Source organism: Semicossyphus pulcher, unplaced genomic scaffold (genome assembly GCF_022749685.1).
Source record: "Semicossyphus pulcher isolate SPU_LCO1_2020_fin unplaced genomic scaffold, fSemPul1.0.p SCAF_26, whole genome shotgun sequence".
Classification (NCBI taxonomy): domain Eukaryota; kingdom Metazoa; phylum Chordata; class Actinopteri; order Labriformes; family Labridae; genus Semicossyphus; species Semicossyphus pulcher.
Genome location: NW_027211700.1, coordinates 516,409 through 536,541, shown reverse-complemented (window position 1 = coordinate 536,541; position 20,133 = coordinate 516,409). Strand labels below are relative to the sequence as shown.

Here is a 20,133-nt window from a genome sequence, read left to right as displayed (position 1 = left end):
CTTATAGGGATAAAAAAACATAGAAAAGCAGGGAAGTCCAGGAATGATAAAACCGAAAGATTGTAAGAAAAAACACTTTTTCAGCTGAACATACTAGTAAATTAGTTAATTTATTAACACACGTTTCTTTTCTTTAAATTTATTGTCATTCTTTTTTCTTCTGCCAGCGGTTGTTTTTAACCAGCATCTTTTCTGAAAAGCAGTTGATCTCCTGTAGAGCATCAGCGCCATCTTCAGGCTGAGGGGGAAATCAGGACAACATTTTGCATTTCTTCTACACTGAAAAAAGAAAGATTATAATGTGCTTTTTTTTGGATGCAAAGGTTTGCTAATGTAAATCATACGTTTGTATTTTGAGAATCAAAATGATGAAAATAAAGTCAAACTTTTAATAAGTGCCGTGTTTAATAAATATAAAGATATATAAAAAAGATATATATAGATAAGATATAAAGATTTTTTTTTAAATATAATTGAAATAATTTTTGATATTTCCACTTTATTTTCGACATTATGACTTTATTTAAGAGATGGACATTTATATTCAGCATTTCAACTTTGAAAGCTTTTATTTTTAAACATATACACTTTTTCTTGACATGTTGATTCAATTCTGGAAAAAAAAAGACCTTGTACTTTTTCTTCTGTTAGTGAATGTTGTTCATTTCCGTCTTATTCTGAAATAGAGCGACCGGAAGTACCGTCCTCTCTCTTGTCAGCAGCACGCAGGCGGATTGACGGATCACGCAGGCGGTTTGACATCACGCAGGCGGGTTGTCAGTGGTACTTGAAGCTGCTGTCAGCCTCCATTCTGCCTGTCAGCCTCAGCACCATCGTCGTGTCCTCAGCATGGCGTCAGATGAGCTCGCGCGGAAGCTGCAGTCGCGGCTGGTCGTCACGCAGGAGGCTGCGGAGCCGAGGCCGGAGCCCGCACACAGCCCGCAACGAGCCAGACCGCAAGAGCCCGAAGCAGCCTGCGGGGAATCAGCCTCCGAGCTGTCCGCCAAACTGAACCGCAGGCTGGACATCCACCAGGGCAATGCCGCTCCACGACCGACCCGCGTCTTCAACCCGTACACCGAATTCAAAGAGTTCTCCCGCAAGCAGATCAAAGACATGGAGGCGATGTTCAAACGGTAAGACCGCCGCGGATTCTCCTGTCTGTGCTTATAACACATGTAATAACAGTGTTTACGGCGCGCGGGGATTTGGACTGAATGAACATGCAGGGTCAGAAGCTCTTGATGAGATTACGCTGCTGCTGCTGACGTGAAGCCTCCAGGTGAAAGCTGTGTGTGTCACTGACTCACACTGACTCGCTCCGAGTCACTGCAGGGCCTCCGCACGCGGTTAATGCGGTGTCGTGATCACACAGACCTGGAGCAGCTCCCACTCTGACGTGCACACCTTTCACTTACACTCACGGTTTAAGCCTTATTATGTTTATATGTGTGAAAATATATGGAGTCCCAGATCTGCCATTAACAAGCAAATATTATCAGTAAATAATAATTATAGAGTGTTTAATGATTTTCTTATTTTTTAGTTCCTTAACTTCTCTTCATATTTAAGTTGTAGAATATTTAATCATTTTAGAGCAACATCTGGAAACTGTTGTTGATAATCAGTTACTTTGGATCAATCTAGTAGATCAGTTAATCAATTATTGACAACTGACGCCTCACTTTAAATGTTTTACATTATAAACCGTGTGTGTGTGTGTGTGTGTGTGTGTGTGTGTGTGTGTGTGTGTGCGCATTCAGGGGTTTTCCTGTTTTTGCTAATCTGGAACTGATCGGCTGCAGGAGCCGTATTTGTCAACAGAGCTGTCAATCATCATTTTGACAGCATCAAATAACTAATTAAAAGTAAACTTGTCAGAAAAATGAACACTGTGACATAAATCAGCATGATAAGAACTAACTATAATGACAGAAACCATGTTTGAGAAAAATGTATTTGACGTGTATTTTGATTTTATAGTTTGACTCATGTCCCATCTGTTAACATGGAGGAGGCGGGCTTTATGACACATAGTGCAGCCAGACAGCAGGGGGCGACGGAGAGGGTTTGGCTTCACTTTTAGGGAGCGGTCATGTCGGCCATCTTTTTGTACAGTCTGTGGTTTATACACACACACTCGACTGTCTGACCTCTGACCTCCTTCCTAGCCATCTCTAAAACCTGATTCAGGATGCACTCTTCCTGAGCGTGATGACCTTAACTGCTCCTCTTCATCTTCGTCTGCCCATAAAATATTGTTGTTTCCATTTCCTGTCAGTGTCCGTGGATAATGAAGTACAAACATAGACTGTCATTAATATACATTCAGGCACATCTGCTTCCTTCAGCAGGATATTACTGATCAGAATCAGTCCAGCTGTTTAATGTGTCCCTGAGGCACTTCTCTTATATAAAGGGACCATGTTTGGACGAGAGGGCGGAGCTAGAGCGAGAGGTTAGCAAGGGCTAAGTTATCAAAGCTAAAGAGTACCTGTGGCTAATTCAATAGCTGGCTTATTAGCTCGTTAACCATCGTGTTTCCCACAGAGTGAGATTCTTTTTGTAGCTAACCTGAGTTAGAAATGAGCTATAGAGACCCAAACTGTTTTTGTACCAGGCTGTAAACATGTTTATTTCTGCTGTAAAGTTTAACATGGGGCTCTATGGGGACTGACTCACTGCTGGAGACAGCCTCAAGTGGACACCAGAGGAACTGCAGCTTTCAGCTGTGGAGGTTTTTGCTTGGTCAGAATATCTTGTTGTTTTTCATGGCGGGTTTATGGAGGCGTTTAAGGTTTCTGTTTGCTTCTCTGATCAGCAGACTCTGCACTCATATCTGGAGTCCTCAGTCTTCTTGACCTCTGACCTTTGCCCTGTTAGCTGTGGGCTGGTGGTGAGTCAGATGATGGTGGCTGCCCTTTCCTTACACTGTGCTCATTGTTTGTGTTTCACTGATTGAAAAGGAGCATGTGGACAGGCTGCAGCAGAGTTCTCGCTGCGTTTCAACACAACCTGATTTCTAATCTCCAAACTTGTTTGTCCTTCGGGAGCTTCGGTTACGTCTGTCTCAATCTCTTACTTCTGTTGCTGCGCTGATCCCATTCACACAGTCCACAGTCCCATGGGGCATCCACCGCCTGCTGACCCACTTTCCTCCTCTCAGAGCTTTGGGCTTAGAGGCATATTTCAAATGACGACATTTTATCAAGCTCTAATCGACCGAGAATTTTAATTACAAACAGCCGCTTTGAGTGTTTCCTGATCTGCCCTCGTTCCCTGACTCATGTACCAAAGTGAATCGTGTGTTTTGGAGGGACAGGAGCATCTTTTTCTCCATGTTCTGAGTCTTGAAACATGTTGGAGAGCTCTTCCGGCTCAGCTGATCTGAATGGGTCGAAATGGGGGGAGATGGAGAAGAATACGAGCAGAGAAAGTGAGTTCCCTGGTGCCAAAAGCTCAGGCATCTATAATTAACAAGGAAGCTGCAGAACAATGCGGCTCAGTCCGGACCGAGCCAGGCGACGTGGCATCAGGTCACTCTCAAATGAAGCACTAAATCTCTTAATTGTTTGAGCTTGTGGATTTAAAAAGCAGTTCAGCAGCAGCCCCATACTTTAAACCCTTCCTCTCCGATGTGCTGTCACCGCTGTCATCGTTTCATCGTCCGGTTCCTCTACCTGACGGGACCAGGAGACGTCAGAGAACACAGTGTCCGTCCTCGCCTTGTTTCCTCAGCTGTGGGCGGGGCATGTAGCAAACATGTCATGTGGGAGTTACAGTAATTACCAGTTTCAAAATACTGTTGACCTCAACATTCAAAACACACACACACACATTTCACACATTCCTCCACCCCCACACACACATTACAAAACCCTAAAGTCTCGCTCGGGGAACAGGACAACAGAATGAATCTCAGATATGTTCCAATGAGAAGAGGTCAGAGGTGAACCTTATGCGTCAGGTTAAAACGATGCAGCTGACATTAATGTGATCGCATCAGGGCACCACAATGCGCACAACTGTTGTTACGTTGGATTTGCAGAGTCAAATATCTGAAGATTAGAGATTACAACACTGCCACCTCGTGGTCGGGGTTTGAACACAACACAGATTGAACCACTGCCAATCATCTTTACGTATACACTATGGCTCATACAGTGTTTTTGAGATACTCTAGCCGAGCGTATCAGCCTCAGAGTGACGGACAGTTTAGCAAGCGTTTAGCGCAGACTTCCTTCTCCGTGCGCTGCACACAGACGTTTTTTTCTATCGTCATTTTTTGTATTACACAAATGTAAAGTTTGTTTAAGTTGGTGCCTAGAGAGAGGCCACGGCTGGAACACAGGGTGGAACACAAGAGGAAAGAAAAAGTCTAAATATTCGTAATGAATTTGCCCGACTCTGTAGAAGCTCGATGATTCTGTGTGCCTTTAGTAATGCCTGGATATCTTCACTAAATGCATGTTCATGTTATCGTAGAGACTTTGAGTCTGAACGAATATAAAACCTGCTTCATGCTAGTGCTGCTGTTTCTCTGTTGTTTGTTTTGTTAGCGTGCTGAAATGTTGCAACAGTCTTATATCACATTAGTAATCTGTCATATAAATACCAGTGGCATGCTAACAAGTATGCTAACACACCACAACAAAGAGCCTGCTGTGTCTCTTTTTGTAACAACTTTATTTGTTTACCAAATCATGAAGGACAAACAGGACAAACAGGAAATGAACAGACTTTCATGAAGATATAAAATAAGTGAGGATGTGCTGTGCCGTGCCGTGCCGTGCCGTGCCGTGCTGCGTGCAGGCTCGTGGTCACATGGCAGCAGGGGAACACACCCGGCTTCAGCCTCTGGCATTCCTGCGCTCCCACAAAGAAGAGCCAAACCGGTCCAGGCTGCCTTTGTGTCCCCGGCCTGGAGCGCTGTGCCAGGAGAGGAAGACCCCCCTCCCACCTCCCCTCCCCCATTTTAATCAGCCCATTATGCAAATGAAGGCCTAATTGTGCTCACTTCCACCCTGGTTACAGTTAATGAAAAGAATCACAATGAGCTAAAGATGCTAAATGCTACGCCTCTATTCTCCTGTAAGACCTCGTGCAGTCAGCAAATCTACTGAATACATGAACATTGCTTCTTCTGTGTTTGTGTGTGTGTGTGTGTGTGTGTGTGTGTGTGTGTGTGCGCGTGTGTGCGTGTGCGTGTGCGTGTGCGTGTGCGTGTGTGTGTTATAAAAGTCCCTTCATAAGCCTCAGGCCTGTGATGCTGCTGTCTGTATGTGGTTCATCTTTCAGCCTGCAGGTGTGTTCACGTTTACTTTGTATTGTAGTGTTGTGTCATTTATAATGTCGGCCTCGTATCAGTCCTTCTGTCAGACGCTCAGTGATTCTGCACTCTGGAGTTACGACTGGTCCAGAACATCATCAGTCTCCTGAAGCTTAATCTCAGTACCAGCAGGGTTCTGCCTGTTCACTTGTGGTCCTGGTTCTGATGCTGTGGTACCGCTTGTCTGATGGCAGAAGAAGGAGTGTGTGGAGGGGGTGTAGTGGGTCACAGTTCTCTGCCCCCCCCTGCAGGGCTTGTGATGTTGCAGGTGTGCACCAGGGGTCCGTTTCACAAAGAAGGTTCAACAAACTCTGAGCCTAACCCTGGACTCTGAGTTGATCTACTCTGAGATAGGAAACTCTGAGTTTTCGGTTCCAGAACAGCTGATCAGAGTTAGTTCAATCAACTCTGAGTCGGTTCACCCGGAGTTAAGTGCGTGCACGCTGACTGTAAAAAGCCAGCATTAATGGAGCCCCGACACCACGAGTCACCATGGCAACGGTACACAAAAAGATGTCCTCCTACGTCACACCAGCGGAGCTCGAAATCCTCGTGCGGACGTTCAGCGAATACGAGCATGTTTTTAGAAACATAAAGTAACACGGCTGCAGCTGCAAAAGAGAGAGAAGCAGCGTGGGAAGAAACTGCTGCTCGAGTAAATTTGCAAGTTTGAACTGGTCTATTTATTTAATACTTAATCACGACCGGAAGCTAAAATTTATATTAATTTAGGAGCAATGCAGCGGGAGAAAAACGTAAATGGAAGCACTTCAATCATATTTTAAATATGAAACAGATTAAATATCATTCAGTGGCTGTTTTAATGAGCATCAGCTTTATCCCTAACATGATGCTGACTTCACATACATTATAATTCATGTTGATTAAACTGAATGTGTTAGTTTAAAAAAAAAAAAAATCCAATAACTAACGGCGTCTTATTTGAGCGCTCTCGGCAGTGGTGGTGGAAAATCTACAAATGATGACTTTGACACAGATTTGTCTTTTGATTTTTTTTATCATAAAAATAAAAGACTTTTGCAAAGCGGTCAGAGCAGCACAGAGACGCAACTTTTCTTCTTTTAATTCGGTAACCGCTCAAACACACGCGTGAGACGGGCTGAATGAATGAGGAAGTCGAATGAGGGTTTTATATTCTAGAGGGAGGAGACAGAGCGAAACTCTGAGTTTCCTGAAGAAAACCTGCTCACGACCAGGTGAGGTTCATAGAGTCTGTTACTACAGTAACTGACCGAGAGCTTAAGTTACCTCTCTCTGTGAAACAGGCTAGAGTTACCCCTCTTTCTCTGGTTTGAGTTACCTCCCTTTGTGAAACGGAAAACTCAGAGTTTCCCTCATTTCAGGGTTAACAGACTCAGAGTTTTCAATAAACCTGCTTTGTGAAACGGACCCCAGGTGGTTTTGCAGCACGTGAGCACAGACTTGCCCCTGCAGCAGGTCCTGAGGATGTTGGCGGGGTGCGATGCTTCAGGTATATTGCCCCAGTGTTTTTTACAGATGAAGCTGCCTCACTTTAAGGTTCTGTTTGGATGTTTGAGTTTAGGACTGGTGAGACTGCAGCTACAGATTTAAATGTTCACACTTCAGCAGCCTTGTTGTTGCCTTTAATGATGCCGTCTAAAAGGTCAGTAAATGTGCATCATTACAGAGCATCAACCTCCTGACAGCAAAGCAACCATTAGAGCTGATGTTACATCTTCATTATTTACAGGGCCGTGAGCGCAGATAGAGACGGAGCTGCTGTGATAGAAACTGTGTCTGCAGGAGAGACTCTTCTCTCTGCCTGATTACATGTTTCTGCGTCTCTTCACCAAAAACATGTGACTCCATCTGATGAAGCACAAACCACAACTGACGACAACAACACGACTCCTCCACAGAGGCCCACATTTTAAATCTGCCTGAGCTGACGTGATTTATGATTTCAGTGACGGAGAAGAACCCACAGTCTGTGCAGTGAGTCAGTGATCATCACTTAAAGGTCCTTGTTTGAGTTTGTTTGTGAGAGGAGGCTAACAGAAAGAATCCATACAGAAACAAACAGATAAAACCTTTGATTAGCTGATAGCTTCATGTTAGCGCTGTGTAAACTTGCTGACTAGCACGGCGGACAAAGCCCTTTAAAAACACTCACTGAAGTCTGAAAGTGCTGCAGAAAACAAAAACATTCACAGTAAACGTGCTGCTCCCCCTGGTGGCCGGGAGGCTTCTGTTCACGCGATCTGCAGCACGTTAGCTGTTTGTTTTTTCTGCTGGTGTTTAAAGTTGGATAGTCTTTGTCCCTGAGGTGACAGCCCGGTTCTCCTGATGCAAATCTTTGTGTCCATTGTAATGCTCTTCCCTTTGGCGGCCATCTTAACCCCATTAAGCCCCGCCTCTAGCGGCCACAGCGATGCTTCTGTACAAAGATGAGACCGAACGATGATCGCATGTGGACACAATATTTAGCATTAAAGCTTCCATATTATATTAACCTTGAAGCAGCCATGTATGATGTTGTTGTTGTTGTCATACTGCACTGCATTCTGGGATATCTAAGCCGGCATAGTGTCCAGTGTGTGTGTGCATGCTGTGTTTCCCCACAGACAGAATGCACTTCACACTGAGCACACTGAATACTATGTAAGTGTAAAACCGTGCACAGCTGTGGTCACTGTGGTCACAGCAAGTTGTAAGACTACAGGTCCCAGAATTCACGGGTCTGAAAACACTTGTCAAACAGCTGGTTTCCAGCAGCTCCGTGAGAGGACGAGCAGCTGTCCATCAGCAGCTCGGCTCTCTGCTCCGCCCCCTCTCTCCGGGACAGAGGAGTGTGTTCCGAGTGGCTCCTGTTTAGTTACTCCTCATTTTAAATACATGAAATAACTTCTGTTTCAAAAGCAGAGTCACGACGACGACGCCTCAGCCTCTGAGAGCAAAGGTGCATTATGGGGTTTCTGCTGTAGACAGCAGATTGATGAAGGATGCTCATGTGCTGCTCAGTGTTACAGGCTGGAGTCAGAGCTGAGACACGACGTCTGCGGCCCGACTGTTAGCTGCACTGATGTCACTTTACAGAGATTAATAACATTTCTTAATGGACGTCCAGGTTGCAGGTTTGCGTCACAGCCAGAACGTATCACTTGTTGTTGTTGTCCTGCAGCCACAGCTGAAACACTAGCTGCAGATGTTGGTGTACAGACGGGAAGCAGAACGTTTCAACACTGTGGAAGTCTCATTCATTCAGTGCAGCACCTGTCATAGAATATCGCATGTTATCGTATCCTTTTATAGAGATTATAGCTAGCTTAATGCTAATAACCTGTTTAATATCCGCGCAGCTTTATAATCAGCTTCACAGTGTGTATCAGGGCCAGTATGACCCACTGAGGATCACTGCTCGTGTGTGTGTTCGGATGTTACCAGAGTGACAGACGTGATCGTAGTGAGAGAACAGAAACTGTTTTCTCTGCAGCAGATTTTTTCTGGTTTCTTCTTCAAAGACTTTGACTGTTTTGTGCCTTTTTAAGAAGCTGGAGCCAAACAATGAACGGGTCTCTGGCCTGATCAGATTAGTCTGAGAGTGAGGTCAGCAGGCCTCATACTTCAGTATTCACACACACACACACACACACACACACACACACACAGCTGCTGAAAGCTTCTATAAATACTCCTCCTGTCAGACGTAAGCCTCAGCGGCTCTGCTGAGGATGATAACAGAGTGCAGACGTGAGAGAGCTGAGCGTCTGAGAGGAGCACGCTGCTGCTTTCAACTGATGCTGAGCAGTGATACAAGAAGAGCTGCAGCGGGCTCACAGGTCAGAGTTCAGGTGTGGATGATGTAGTCACATGGAAGGTCATCATCGTGACATCCACTGCGGCTGCTGCGTTCCACTGCCGCTTCGCCCTGTGACACGTTATGTGCCTGCTATCACTGTAACACCTGGCTCAGTACACTGAAGGAGTCCTAACATGAACACAAGCTGAGCTAACGTTAGCTCGCTCTGTGCTAGCACCTCACTTCATAATTTACACCACTTCCTGTTTACGCTCTAAAAGTTTAGTCTCTGTGTGCAGCTAGAAGAATACATTATTGATCTGTAGTCTTCTGTTTGGGAGGAGAAGAGGCGAGCGGCTTATTCGGGCTCATGATGTCTGATCGGTGCGCTGACACCTCGTGCTGCACGTTCAGCTGTATTTAAATATCAGCACTGGAATCAGAATGATGTTAAACCTTCATGAGGACCTCGTGGGATGTTTTGGATGCTTCGATTGATTCTTCAGAAACAACCAAGTGCAGCACAAACAGCTGATACGTCTGCACAGGTGTTAGCTGTTAGCTAGTTAGCAGTTTAACTTCATCACCATAGAGTCTTTCATCACGATCATGCAGGGTCCCAGAGGGCGCTGCGAGACCAAACTGAAGCTCCACGTGAAGGTGAGTCCCTCTGAAGATCCCGAACCTGCAGCTGTCCGTCTGTGTTGTGTTCAAGTGTAACAGGAAACACCAGCACACAACACAAGAACAACGAGCTCACATGTTCCAGTGGTGTGTGCTCACAGTCTGGACTCTTTGTTGATGATGATGAGATGTTCACTTCTTAGGCTCCAGAGGACGCTGTGTCAAACTGTCCCACACAGAGGGACACGTGCAGGGCTACATCAGGAATCAATCACTGTCGTCTGTGAAGGTTCTCATCCAGGTCCAAGCTTGAGTGACGGACGGAGCTGGAAGAGAAGGCTTCTACGGGTCATATTTGTAGCTCCGCCCACCAGGCACTTGGGTGAAACGTCCAGCTGCCTTCTGGATTAAGCTGAGAATCAATCACTGTCACGCTTTGTTCACTGCAAGGCCGCAGGCAGAGCATGGTGTATGTTTCATGCACATGGGGCACATGATAACCTTGTGTTTGTCAGGGGCCTCCAGAGGACAGTCATTCACATGTTCTGCACCAGAAGGACCCAAGATGGCCTCCTCCTGCACACGGGGCGACTATAGAAGGCACCGATTAATGTCACATTTTATGCACTGCAAGGTCACCGTAAAGAGCACGGTTTGTTGCACATGCGGCTGCTGTAGAAGGAACATTATAACCTGTCAGGGCCTAAAGGGCGTAGAGGAGCCTGCGCTCAGTGTTGACGTTACAGGGACCAGAGAACGCGCTGCATGCAGGGACATGAACATGCTGAACATAGTTTTAATAAAAAGAGATTTATTTAATGTACGTGCTGCTCTGTGGATTAGCTCCAAGAACAGACTCTGACCCTGTGTGTGTCTCAGAGGAGCTGTGGAGTGACATGCTGTGTGTGTGTGCGTTCTGTGTTTGCAGGTATGACACAGGTAAAGACGGCTTCATCGACCTGATGGAGCTGAAGCTGATGATGGAGAAACTGGGAGCTCCTCAGACTCACCTGGGCCTGAAGAACATGATCAAAGAGGTGGACGAAGACTTCGACGGAAAGCTGAGCTTCAGAGAGGTGAGGGAGCAGGTGGAGCGGATACCTGTGTGAGGCTTCACACACCTGAGGGAGCTTAATATCACTCACACAACAAACCCACAGGGAGCTCAGTGTGTGGGAAACACATGATGATGGTGCCTCATCTTTACACGTCACAACTAAAGGTCAGGTGTGAACGTGAGCAGCTGTGTGAGCTGAGCTTTAACCTGTTCAGACACAGGTGAGGTCTAAATCCCTCACTAGGTTTGGAAGTTATCGCTCTCTTCAAAGCCACCAGACTCCATTGAGAAAAACAGCGATTTAAGTGTGTAGGACACAGGAGCTGCTGCCGCCGTCAGTCACTGTGTTTGTGTTGAACACTGTTTATACCTGAGAGTCACGTTTACATCAGAGACACACACACACACACACACACACACACACACACACACACTCACACACACACACACACACACACACACACACACACACACACACACACACACACACACACAGCTCACTTTGGGCTCGTGTGGTTTTGTCACACAGACGCGGTGAATCACACGAACACAGAGAATAAGGACGTGCGTCCTCCTCCGCTGAATGTCTTCTTCTTCTTCCTCTTCAGTTCCTGCTGATCTTCCGGAGAGCAGCAGCTGGAGAGCTGCAGGAGGAGAGCGGGCTGATGGCTCTGGCCCGTCTGTCTGAGATCAACGTGTCCACAGAGGGAGTGATGGGCGCCAAGGACTTCTTTGAAGCAAAGGTACTCCACGTTTACGCCATGACACCTTCACAGACTGTGTTCAATCATTGATTGTTCCTCAGCAGATTATTGCAGCCTTTCATGAAGGAAACATAAAATCACAAAGTCGCCTTTACATCAAAGACTTGATATCTGGTGTTCTGAGGGAGCGACGTGAGTTAGAGTTCCTCATTCCAGGTTAAATCCAACAGAAGGTGTAAAAACAAGAGGAACACGAGGAGTCAGGAGGAGTCGCACAAAACGAACTGACACTGAGAGGGGAGCACAGAGACTGAGGAGACCCTGGAGGTGGGGCTCATCAGACACAGGTGGGGCTCATCAGACACAGGTGAGGCTCATCAGACACAGGTGAGGCTCATCAGACACAGGTGAGGCTCATCAGACACAGTCTCCAGCCCAAAGCCTGAGCACTGTACGTGAGTGTGTGAGGGTTTGAGATCTGCATGACGATGAGGAATGGGACGCACTATCATGACATCACACGTTGCCTGGAAACCAGATGGACCATTAAGTCAGCATGTGTGTGTGTGTGTGTGTGTGTGTGTGTCAGAGAGCCTTCATGTTTAATCATGTGAAGACTTAATTGCTGTCACTCACAGATAATCGTATTTGGGATCCCGTCACCGTCCACGCTCACATAGTTTACATTTATTTTTATTTTTTGGTCAAACTTTATTGAACACGACTTTAATGTACGAACATTTGTTTACATGTAGCGGGGGGGCTGGACCACACGTTTGTATACGTCACTAAGTTTGCTATGAACTCTGGGTAAGTCCCACAGTGAAGTCTGCAGATATGCAGACTCACAGAAAGTCAGCATCAGAGCCCTCACACACTCTGTGATCTGACAGCGGGACAGCACCAAGCACGCACACACCCACCGGGAACGCGCCTCAAAGCCCGTGAGTGGTTGGGATTGGGCCAATCAAACAAGCGGGAAACACAAAGGCAGGAAGTGGATCAACACGAGAGACAAGGTGACAAAGTAAAACAGGAAGTGATCCAAACAATGAAACACAAATAAAATGCTTCACTAAAAAAGACTCGATCGTAACAAGAACACAGAAAGAAACTAAAAACAAACTAAACAATGAGAACTGAAATCATGTCTGAACCCAGAATACAGATCAAAGCCATCACCAGAATAACTCTTATAACTATAACTTAAAATAAACTATTTAATAATGAAAGTGTACATTAGACTGAAAGTAAAATCAAAGTGAGGTCAAAGTTCAGAACAAACCGTCTGACATGTGACGCAGCAAAGAGCCGTCACGTGTTTCAGAAGAAAACAAACACGATTAAAATGTCCTCAAAGTGTTTAAGACTTTTAAATGTTTAAATTAAAGACACGAGACAGTTAAACCTGCTGCCTCCTCTTCATGTCACTTCTCAGAGACATGAAACAATGCAGGGCCGCCACCTGGTGGCTGGGACCAGTTACTACAACAGTGATTTTAGTGTCCTTCGTGTTTGTTGTGATTAAAGGTGAAAAATCAAAGAGAGTTTAACTGCAGAGGTCAGAGGACATCAGATCTGTGCGACTCAAACACAGACACAAGCTGGGGAAGTAAAACCTGAGACAACCTGGGACACAACTCATCACATCCATCCAACATCAGGCTTTAGTGCAGAGGATCAGGGCAGTGTTTCTCCTGTCATCTCACACGTCACACCATGAGGAGGCGCTGAGTGTCACCAAGAATGAAAAATGTTTAACCTGTGGTGACACGCTGCGCAGCGGAGGAGAGGGCAAACAAAGCGCTCATAGCTGCTGAGTAAACACTTTGTAAACCACATGAATATGAGGAACAGAAAGTGTCGACTCCGACTTCTCGTTTCTCCTACGTCTCCTGAAGTGACTGAAGACGGCCCTGAGCCGTCAGCGTAGTGATGTCTGATCTGAGGTCTGACTCTGCAAACACAAAGTCTGGAAATCATCAGTTTAATAATAAAACTACATTTTAAACTTTCAGAGTTAATCATAAAAATAAGATTTATTGTAGTTCTTTTACAGTTTCATTTTTCAGTGTTTACTCCTAAAACGTGGAGCGCTCCCAGCTCTGCAGCGCCTCCTGTCAGCAGGCTCAGCTGCTCCACAGACGTCCTCTTCTCATCTGTGTAACCGGCACAGTGAGCTCAGCCTGAGGCTTAGAATAAGGTCATAACATGTGATTAAAGATGTTCTGTGCTGATTGGAGGAGCTCTGTCATGTTTGTGTGTCACCAGATGAAGGTCGCGTCTCAAGGCAGCAAGTTCGAGGCGGAGATCCGAGAGGAGAAAGAGGAGCGGAAGAGACAGGAAGTGGAGAAGAAACAGAGACAAGCAGCGTTCAAGCAGCTGCAGTCGACCTTCTGCTCATGACCCGACCCGGAGCCCAGCGCAGCCCTGACACGCTCAGTCAGTGTTAGAGATTTAAACTAGCTTCACACTACACTTTATTTTACCCATGCTCACATGTGGCACTTTATCACCAGAGTAGAAGATGCATCAAAGTAAAAATACTGCACATATAAGGTTTAACGTTCCAGATGTTCTGCAGCTGCTGCACAGAAACAAAAGGTAAAAAACTCTTCAGAGAAACAGGAAGTGAACATGTTAAATTCATCGTAGATGTTTGTGTGTTTTATTAACTGGAAGTTTTCACCACAAGGGAAACGTGACGGTGACGTGAAGCTCTTTGATTCCTGTTTGTGTCGTATGTTTCATCCTCTCCTCGTCACCGTGGCTGTAATTAATAAGCATCTCTGCAACCTGCAATGTGATAGGACTAGTGTAGTGTTAGATAACAGCATGAAGAGCTGTTTTAATATGATAATGATCATTCACATGACCGAGTGGAAGCCTCGTGCAGCTCTGACTCAGACGGCCTTTAAAGGAGAAGGTCAAAAGGTCAACACTTTGGGGAATGTTTGTTCGCTTTCTCTCTGAGCCTGAGATGAAAACACTGATCCTGTGTGTGTGTGTGTGTGTGTGTGTGTGTGTGTGTGTGTGTGTGTGTGTGTTTAAACCCAGCCCACTTCAAAGAACCAGCAGGTAGAAGGCCTTATGTCTCCTGTTTCTGAGTCAAGAAGTTGCACTTGAACGCACCACAAAGACAACACCTGTCGGCTGACTTGCACAAACGTCCTGCACCTGCATGAGAGGACGTAACTCTCCACACCAGCAGAGGGCAGCAGCCTGTATTCCTTGGTAAACAGTAATACCTCAGCTGCTGTGGAGCTGCAGCAGCTTCTGATGCTTCATCTTCAAACATCTTCAGACCGCTGAGACGGTTCGGTCAAACAGCTTCTTCTGAGTTCGTCTGATCGAGGCCGAAGGTCGCTCTGCTGCTGTCAGCTGTTGGTGTCTCTCTGGTGGAAGAAGAAAGGCTATCTTCTTCTTCTGCTTGCTTCCTCACAGATTCACTTTAAACAGAATCAATCAGAAAGTTCTTCGCTGATGATTTGATCCTCAGTCGTCCAGAAAGTGCAGACCAGAGCCAACAGTGCAGCAGGCTCAATGTCTGCCCAGTCTGAGCCGACAGCCGACCGTCGCTCTGGTGTGTATCGCTCCTCAAGTGCAGGGTTGTTATCAGGACATAGTTAGCCAAGCTTAGCATAAAGACAAAAAGCAAGGGGAATCAGCTAGCTTAAGCTCACTAGCATGTTTTTATTTAGTTTGGTGATGAATAGAAATTTAAAACAAGTTGACTGAACGTGCTGACGTCTGTGTAACCTATGCGGTCCTGTTCTCAGATCAATACGACGACGTGTGCTAACCTTGTTCATATAATTATTATAATTATATTTAGTGTACAAACACATTTTATTGGTTTCCATGGAGACCGTCTTCTTCTGAATGATTGACCTTTAACGCAGCATCTTTTTCTCAGAGCGATCACACGACTCAGCACTGAGCTAAAAGGTTTTAAGCTGTTTCCCCCTCTCTTTATGCTAAGCTAGGCTAATAACACCCTGACTTTAGAGATTGATAGTTACCTTCTCGCCTCCCTCTCAGAGAGAAAGCTAACAAACACCTGAGACACCTGTCAGAAAGCAGACGGACTGAAGCAGTCAGGTTAAAGATGACGGACGGCATGCTTCTGTTGTTCCCTCCCTGAGCTCGCAGCAGGCCGATCAGCTGTCTTATATGTTTAATATTCTATTTTAATAAGAGCATGCAGTGATAGTGAATAATGTAGGCTAGAGACTCGAACATATTTTACATGTCATGATGAAAATCTCTGCAGCACAGAGTCAGTCAGACCTGCTGAGAGAGCGAGAGCGAACACGAGTACAAGACATCGACAGGTACGACTGACACCTTTGGGATCATGTTTCAAGTGGTTGGCTGAGCAGCCACACGTAGTCCCATCGACTCATTCACACCTTTCATTACCGTGTCCTCTGGATACAGGTCGCATGTTAACACCAGGTGTAAACGGGCTCTCGGGTTTACCTGAGACATCCTGCCTGACAGTCACTGGAGTTTGATTTCCTCTTTGATGACCAAACAGATCTCATCTGAATCAAACCTGTCCTTAGCATGTGGAGTAAAATAAAGTCTTTAATCCAGCGAGCCGCAGTAACAGGTGAGAACACCTGCTCCTGTCCTATCAGCCGGAAGTCTGCAGCGTCATGCGCTTCTTGTTCTCGGTGTGGACGTCCCTGAACTCCAGCTGTAACTGGAGTGGTCTCCATCAGTCGACTCTTTGAAGGGTTACTCACTGTGACATGAGCACTGACATTAGTGTAGCTTTCAAGAGGCACCACGCTGACTTAACGCAGCACTGTCACAAAGTAGAACACCTGATTGAACAGGATTAGTGGACTGCCCCTTTAATGTGACACCTCGCTCGTCCTTAATATCAGCTCCAGTTTCTCGTTTGTGACTTCCTGTTTGAGATTACGAGTGTTTCATGTCAGCGACTTTGGAGTCTGAGTTTGTCCTGGCGGTTCCTCGCTCAGTCACAGCGTGACACGAACTTAGACATGTAGCAGAAACAAGTCCTTCATGACGTCTCAGGAATCTGGGTTAAAAAAGTTCAGCATGCAGTGTTTAGATCCTCCTGACGTCCTGATGTTCATCACAAACGGTCAAGCCAAACTCCATTCAAGAAACAGTCATTTTAAAGTCGTGTTCTTGTCGTCTTGCAGACAGACCTGACAGAGCATGAACTCTCTTTACAACCCTGCCTCCTGATGTAGTTCTCTCAGCATCCTCTCAGCCTGTTTATTGTCATTAAATCTCAGTAACATCTGTTTGTTGTGGCTTCATAGCGCTGTAGTGAGACAGATCTCAGCCCACCTGTGACTTGCTAGATACAGTGAAACTGCCACTCAGCGGAGACTGACGGACAGGCGCTCCACAGCTGAAACAGGACGCCGGTAGTTGGTGTCCATCAGAGAAATCCTGGTACTGATCCGAGCTAACAGCTCATCACACTGGGCGCAGACACAGCTCAGGAGGAGGGGAGGTTAACCAGCTGTGATGTTATGAACATGACAGCGTTTGGTTTGTGACTTGAGTCACACTGGAGCACAGACAGCTCGGTCTGCACTGAGGATTTACTGAAAACTTCTACGTCACTGTGGGTGCTAATTTTATTTTCTTAACATTAGTGTGCAATGTTACTAAATGTTAGAAGGCAGTGCCACAAATATGCATCACATGTGTAAACCCCCACACCTGAAATAAATGTGTAAAGATGACATGTCCTGAACCTGCTCCATCCTCACCGGAGCGCTGCCGGGGTCCGGGTCTGTCCGTCCGTCGGTCAGGGTTCATTTACAGATTTAAGAGTCAGAATTACATAAAACTCAGAATCAGAACGAATACGTGAAGCATGTTCGAATAAAAACATATATATCTTCAAATATAAACAAACTGTGGCCCTTTAAATGACTGGACGACCTCTGACCCTGGATCAGTGCTCATGTAAAGTGCAGTTCATGACTGACTCTGTATTTTCACGTGTTTGAGTTGTAGCATGTTCCAGTTGTCACATAACAAAACTACTGTGCGTAAATAACTCTGGTATCTGTCGTGGAAATGGACAATGTATTTTTTCATGGATAAAATAGTATATATATTGTTATTTGTTTTAGCAGAGACGTATAAGTTGCCAAATATAAAGAAGTCATGAAGTATATTTTTGGGCACTTGTAAAGATATCGTGTTGTTATCAACCCTGTCAGGATGGAAACGTTTGACTTGATCGCAATAAAGAAAAACTCAACGCAATCTGTCGTCGTTCATAAACATCAGAAACGATTTAGACGTTGTGTCTGTCTGCATCCTGCTGAACAACAACTCATCTAATGGTATGATGTGAAACAAACAAAGTCAGAAGATTAACAGATCAGTTATTTACAGGCTGTTTCCTACAGTTATTGTGTATCAAAATATTCTAACACCTTGAAGGCCTACCTACCCACCCTACCCACACACAGGTATGTAGTTCTACCTTTCCCCAGCAGGGGGCAGCACCCTCCAAGCAGTGCAGCATTTGTAGTCACAACATAAAGTCCAGCTTGTTTAGAAAATATTTATTTCATGTAATGTACACTGTACAAAGGCTATGAGACACGCCGACCTCTGACCCTCACAGTCACTTCCTGTCACACACTTCCTGTCTCTGTCTGATTGGTTTATAAAGAAAACAGTGATTCTCTTCATAACAGCCTTTAAAATTATTATTCCAAACATTTTCTACAACTTCTACCTGTCTCTGAAGATCTACAGACTTTCTTACAAATTGAACATAATACAGTAATTTCTGCTTCCATAATGATTCAGACGCTGATTCAATCAATACATTCATTAATCACATCAATCATTGGTCTCTACTGATCCTTTAAAGCAGCTCAGTCTAATGTTACATATGACCGTCTCTGTTTGAGTAACCGCAGCAGCTGATGGTGTCTGTGATTGACAGCTCGTGTCGACGTTTGATCGTTCAGCGGAGGAAGTCTCTGATCAGAAACATGGATGCCCTTTTAAAGAGGTCGCTTCATCCTGTCCAGCACTCTCGTTATACCTTAATTCATAAGGGACATTTCTACCTCAGCTGAATGCCATATAAATAAATCATTAGGTGATGATTTGTCCATAAGTGTGTGTCGATCAGAGAAGGAGGTTGTTCCTGATGAACTCTGAACCAGCTGCAGCTCTGAGCAGAGGTGACTCTTTGGAAGACAAAGAGGAGTTTCTGATTTTATTATATTTAACTCATAATTAATATGTGCTCATTAATACAGTATCTTTCTACTTCAGTCAAGTGTGTGTGTGTGTGTGTGTGTGTGTGTGTGTGTGTGTGTGTGTGTGTACGTTTGAGACCTCTGCTCTAGAGTAACTCATCATTATCTACTGTAGTGTTGTCGATTCAGAGTTCTTCAGGAAGTACTTGTTACGATGCATCAATAATCATGAGGTCGTCCCTGATTGGTTCCTCACTCTTTAGTATCCTGTAGCTTTTATATGAACTGAGTTACTACGTGTGATCAACGTACAACTTGTGTTCTGTTTTCAAAGCTGTGGCCATCAGTTCTATCAGGTATTCAGCAGGTGAACTGCTGAGTTCTCACATTGCAGGGACATTGCTGAAATGTGCTCCATCGCTACAAAACACAGGATCAGTTACATCAGTGGTTCCCAACCTGGGGTCCGGGCCCCCCTTAGGGGGCGCCAAAGATCACTGGGGGTGTGCGAGGCTTTGTCTGCAGTGAGCTTGTTAAGATTAGATTTGCACATGTTAAATACAATCATATATATTAGCTGCTCTGTAGGCCACACCTCTGCGAACTATCGGCTGATTGGTGTTCATTTTTGCCAATAAAGATTTGGATTGAATCCCTTCATTGTTTCGGTGTGCGTGTGTGCGGGCTGGGGGAGCTCAGCCTGTCTTAGATACAAGCCGGGGGGCTCCAAGGAAACCAGGCTGGGAACCAGGAGTGAGATGATAAGACCGGCTGAGGAGGAACCAACATTCAAACCAAATCAGCTGCCATTGTATTCAAAAGTCCAAAAGTCTACTTTAGGTCAAAGGTGAAGCAGGAAGTGGGTCTTTAAAGCATTATTGATCCTTAACACAGACTTACATTCACCATTCAGATAAGTGAGTCTAACCTGGAGGGTTGTTTCTCACCTGTCTGATCCTCTGACTGCTCGTGTTTCCTGCACCTCTGGACACATTTCTAGTGATGTATCGTTGTTCAGAGTTCTCAGCTATTAACTTCATGAGAGTGTTTAGCCTGATTTATATTTCTGCATTGACTAATACTGCAGCCGATGTTAAGGGGCGATGCCCATAAACTGTATGAACGAGCTGATTCAGCCACCTTGACTTTACCCAGTGGTCTGTAGTGGTTTGTATTTTGGCCATCGCCATGTTGGTTTTCTGGAGCCACTTGAGAGTGACCATATTTGGACAAGAGAGTTGAGCTGCGGAGGAGCGAGGGGTTAGCAAACGCTAAGTTAGGAGAACAGTCTTTACCTGTGGCCACATGTGCAGTTTTTGGGACCTCCTCGTTAGCTGGAGTTTGCTGCTTGTCTAAGCCGCTGTTAACATTGATACTTGTGCGTTTGTGTGTCTGCGTCACTCAGCAATGATACC

General features: G+C 45.4%; 1 protein-coding gene across 1 annotated transcript; it reads left to right on the top strand.

Moving 5' to 3' along the window:
* The first annotated feature begins 759 nt into the window (after positions 1 to 759).
* On the top strand, positions 760 to 17,762 carry efhd1 (EF-hand domain family, member D1). Its single transcript, XM_069676508.1, has 4 exons — positions 760 to 1,136; positions 10,663 to 10,810; positions 11,400 to 11,534; positions 13,767 to 17,762. The coding sequence occupies exons 1-4, from the start codon at positions 850 to 852 to the stop codon at positions 13,899 to 13,901; spliced, it is 705 nt and encodes a 234-aa protein (XP_069532609.1). The 5' UTR covers positions 760 to 849; the 3' UTR covers positions 13,902 to 17,762.
* The last annotated feature ends 2,371 nt before the right edge of the window (positions 17,763 to 20,133 follow it).

What these genes read in the sequence shown, in the direction of transcription:
- efhd1 (XM_069676508.1), top strand. Translation starts at nt 850, where the DNA reads ATGGCGTCAGATGAGCTCGCGCGGAAGCTGCAGTCGCGGCTGGTCGTC. An exon ending in GAAAGCTGAGCTTCAGAGAG is followed by an intron (nt 10,811 to 11,399) that starts GTGAGGGAGCAG and finishes CTTCCTCTTCAG; the next exon opens with TTCCTGCTGATCTTCCGGAG. An exon ending in AGGACTTCTTTGAAGCAAAG is followed by an intron (nt 11,535 to 13,766) that starts GTACTCCACGTT and finishes GTGTGTCACCAG; the next exon opens with ATGAAGGTCGCGTCTCAAGG.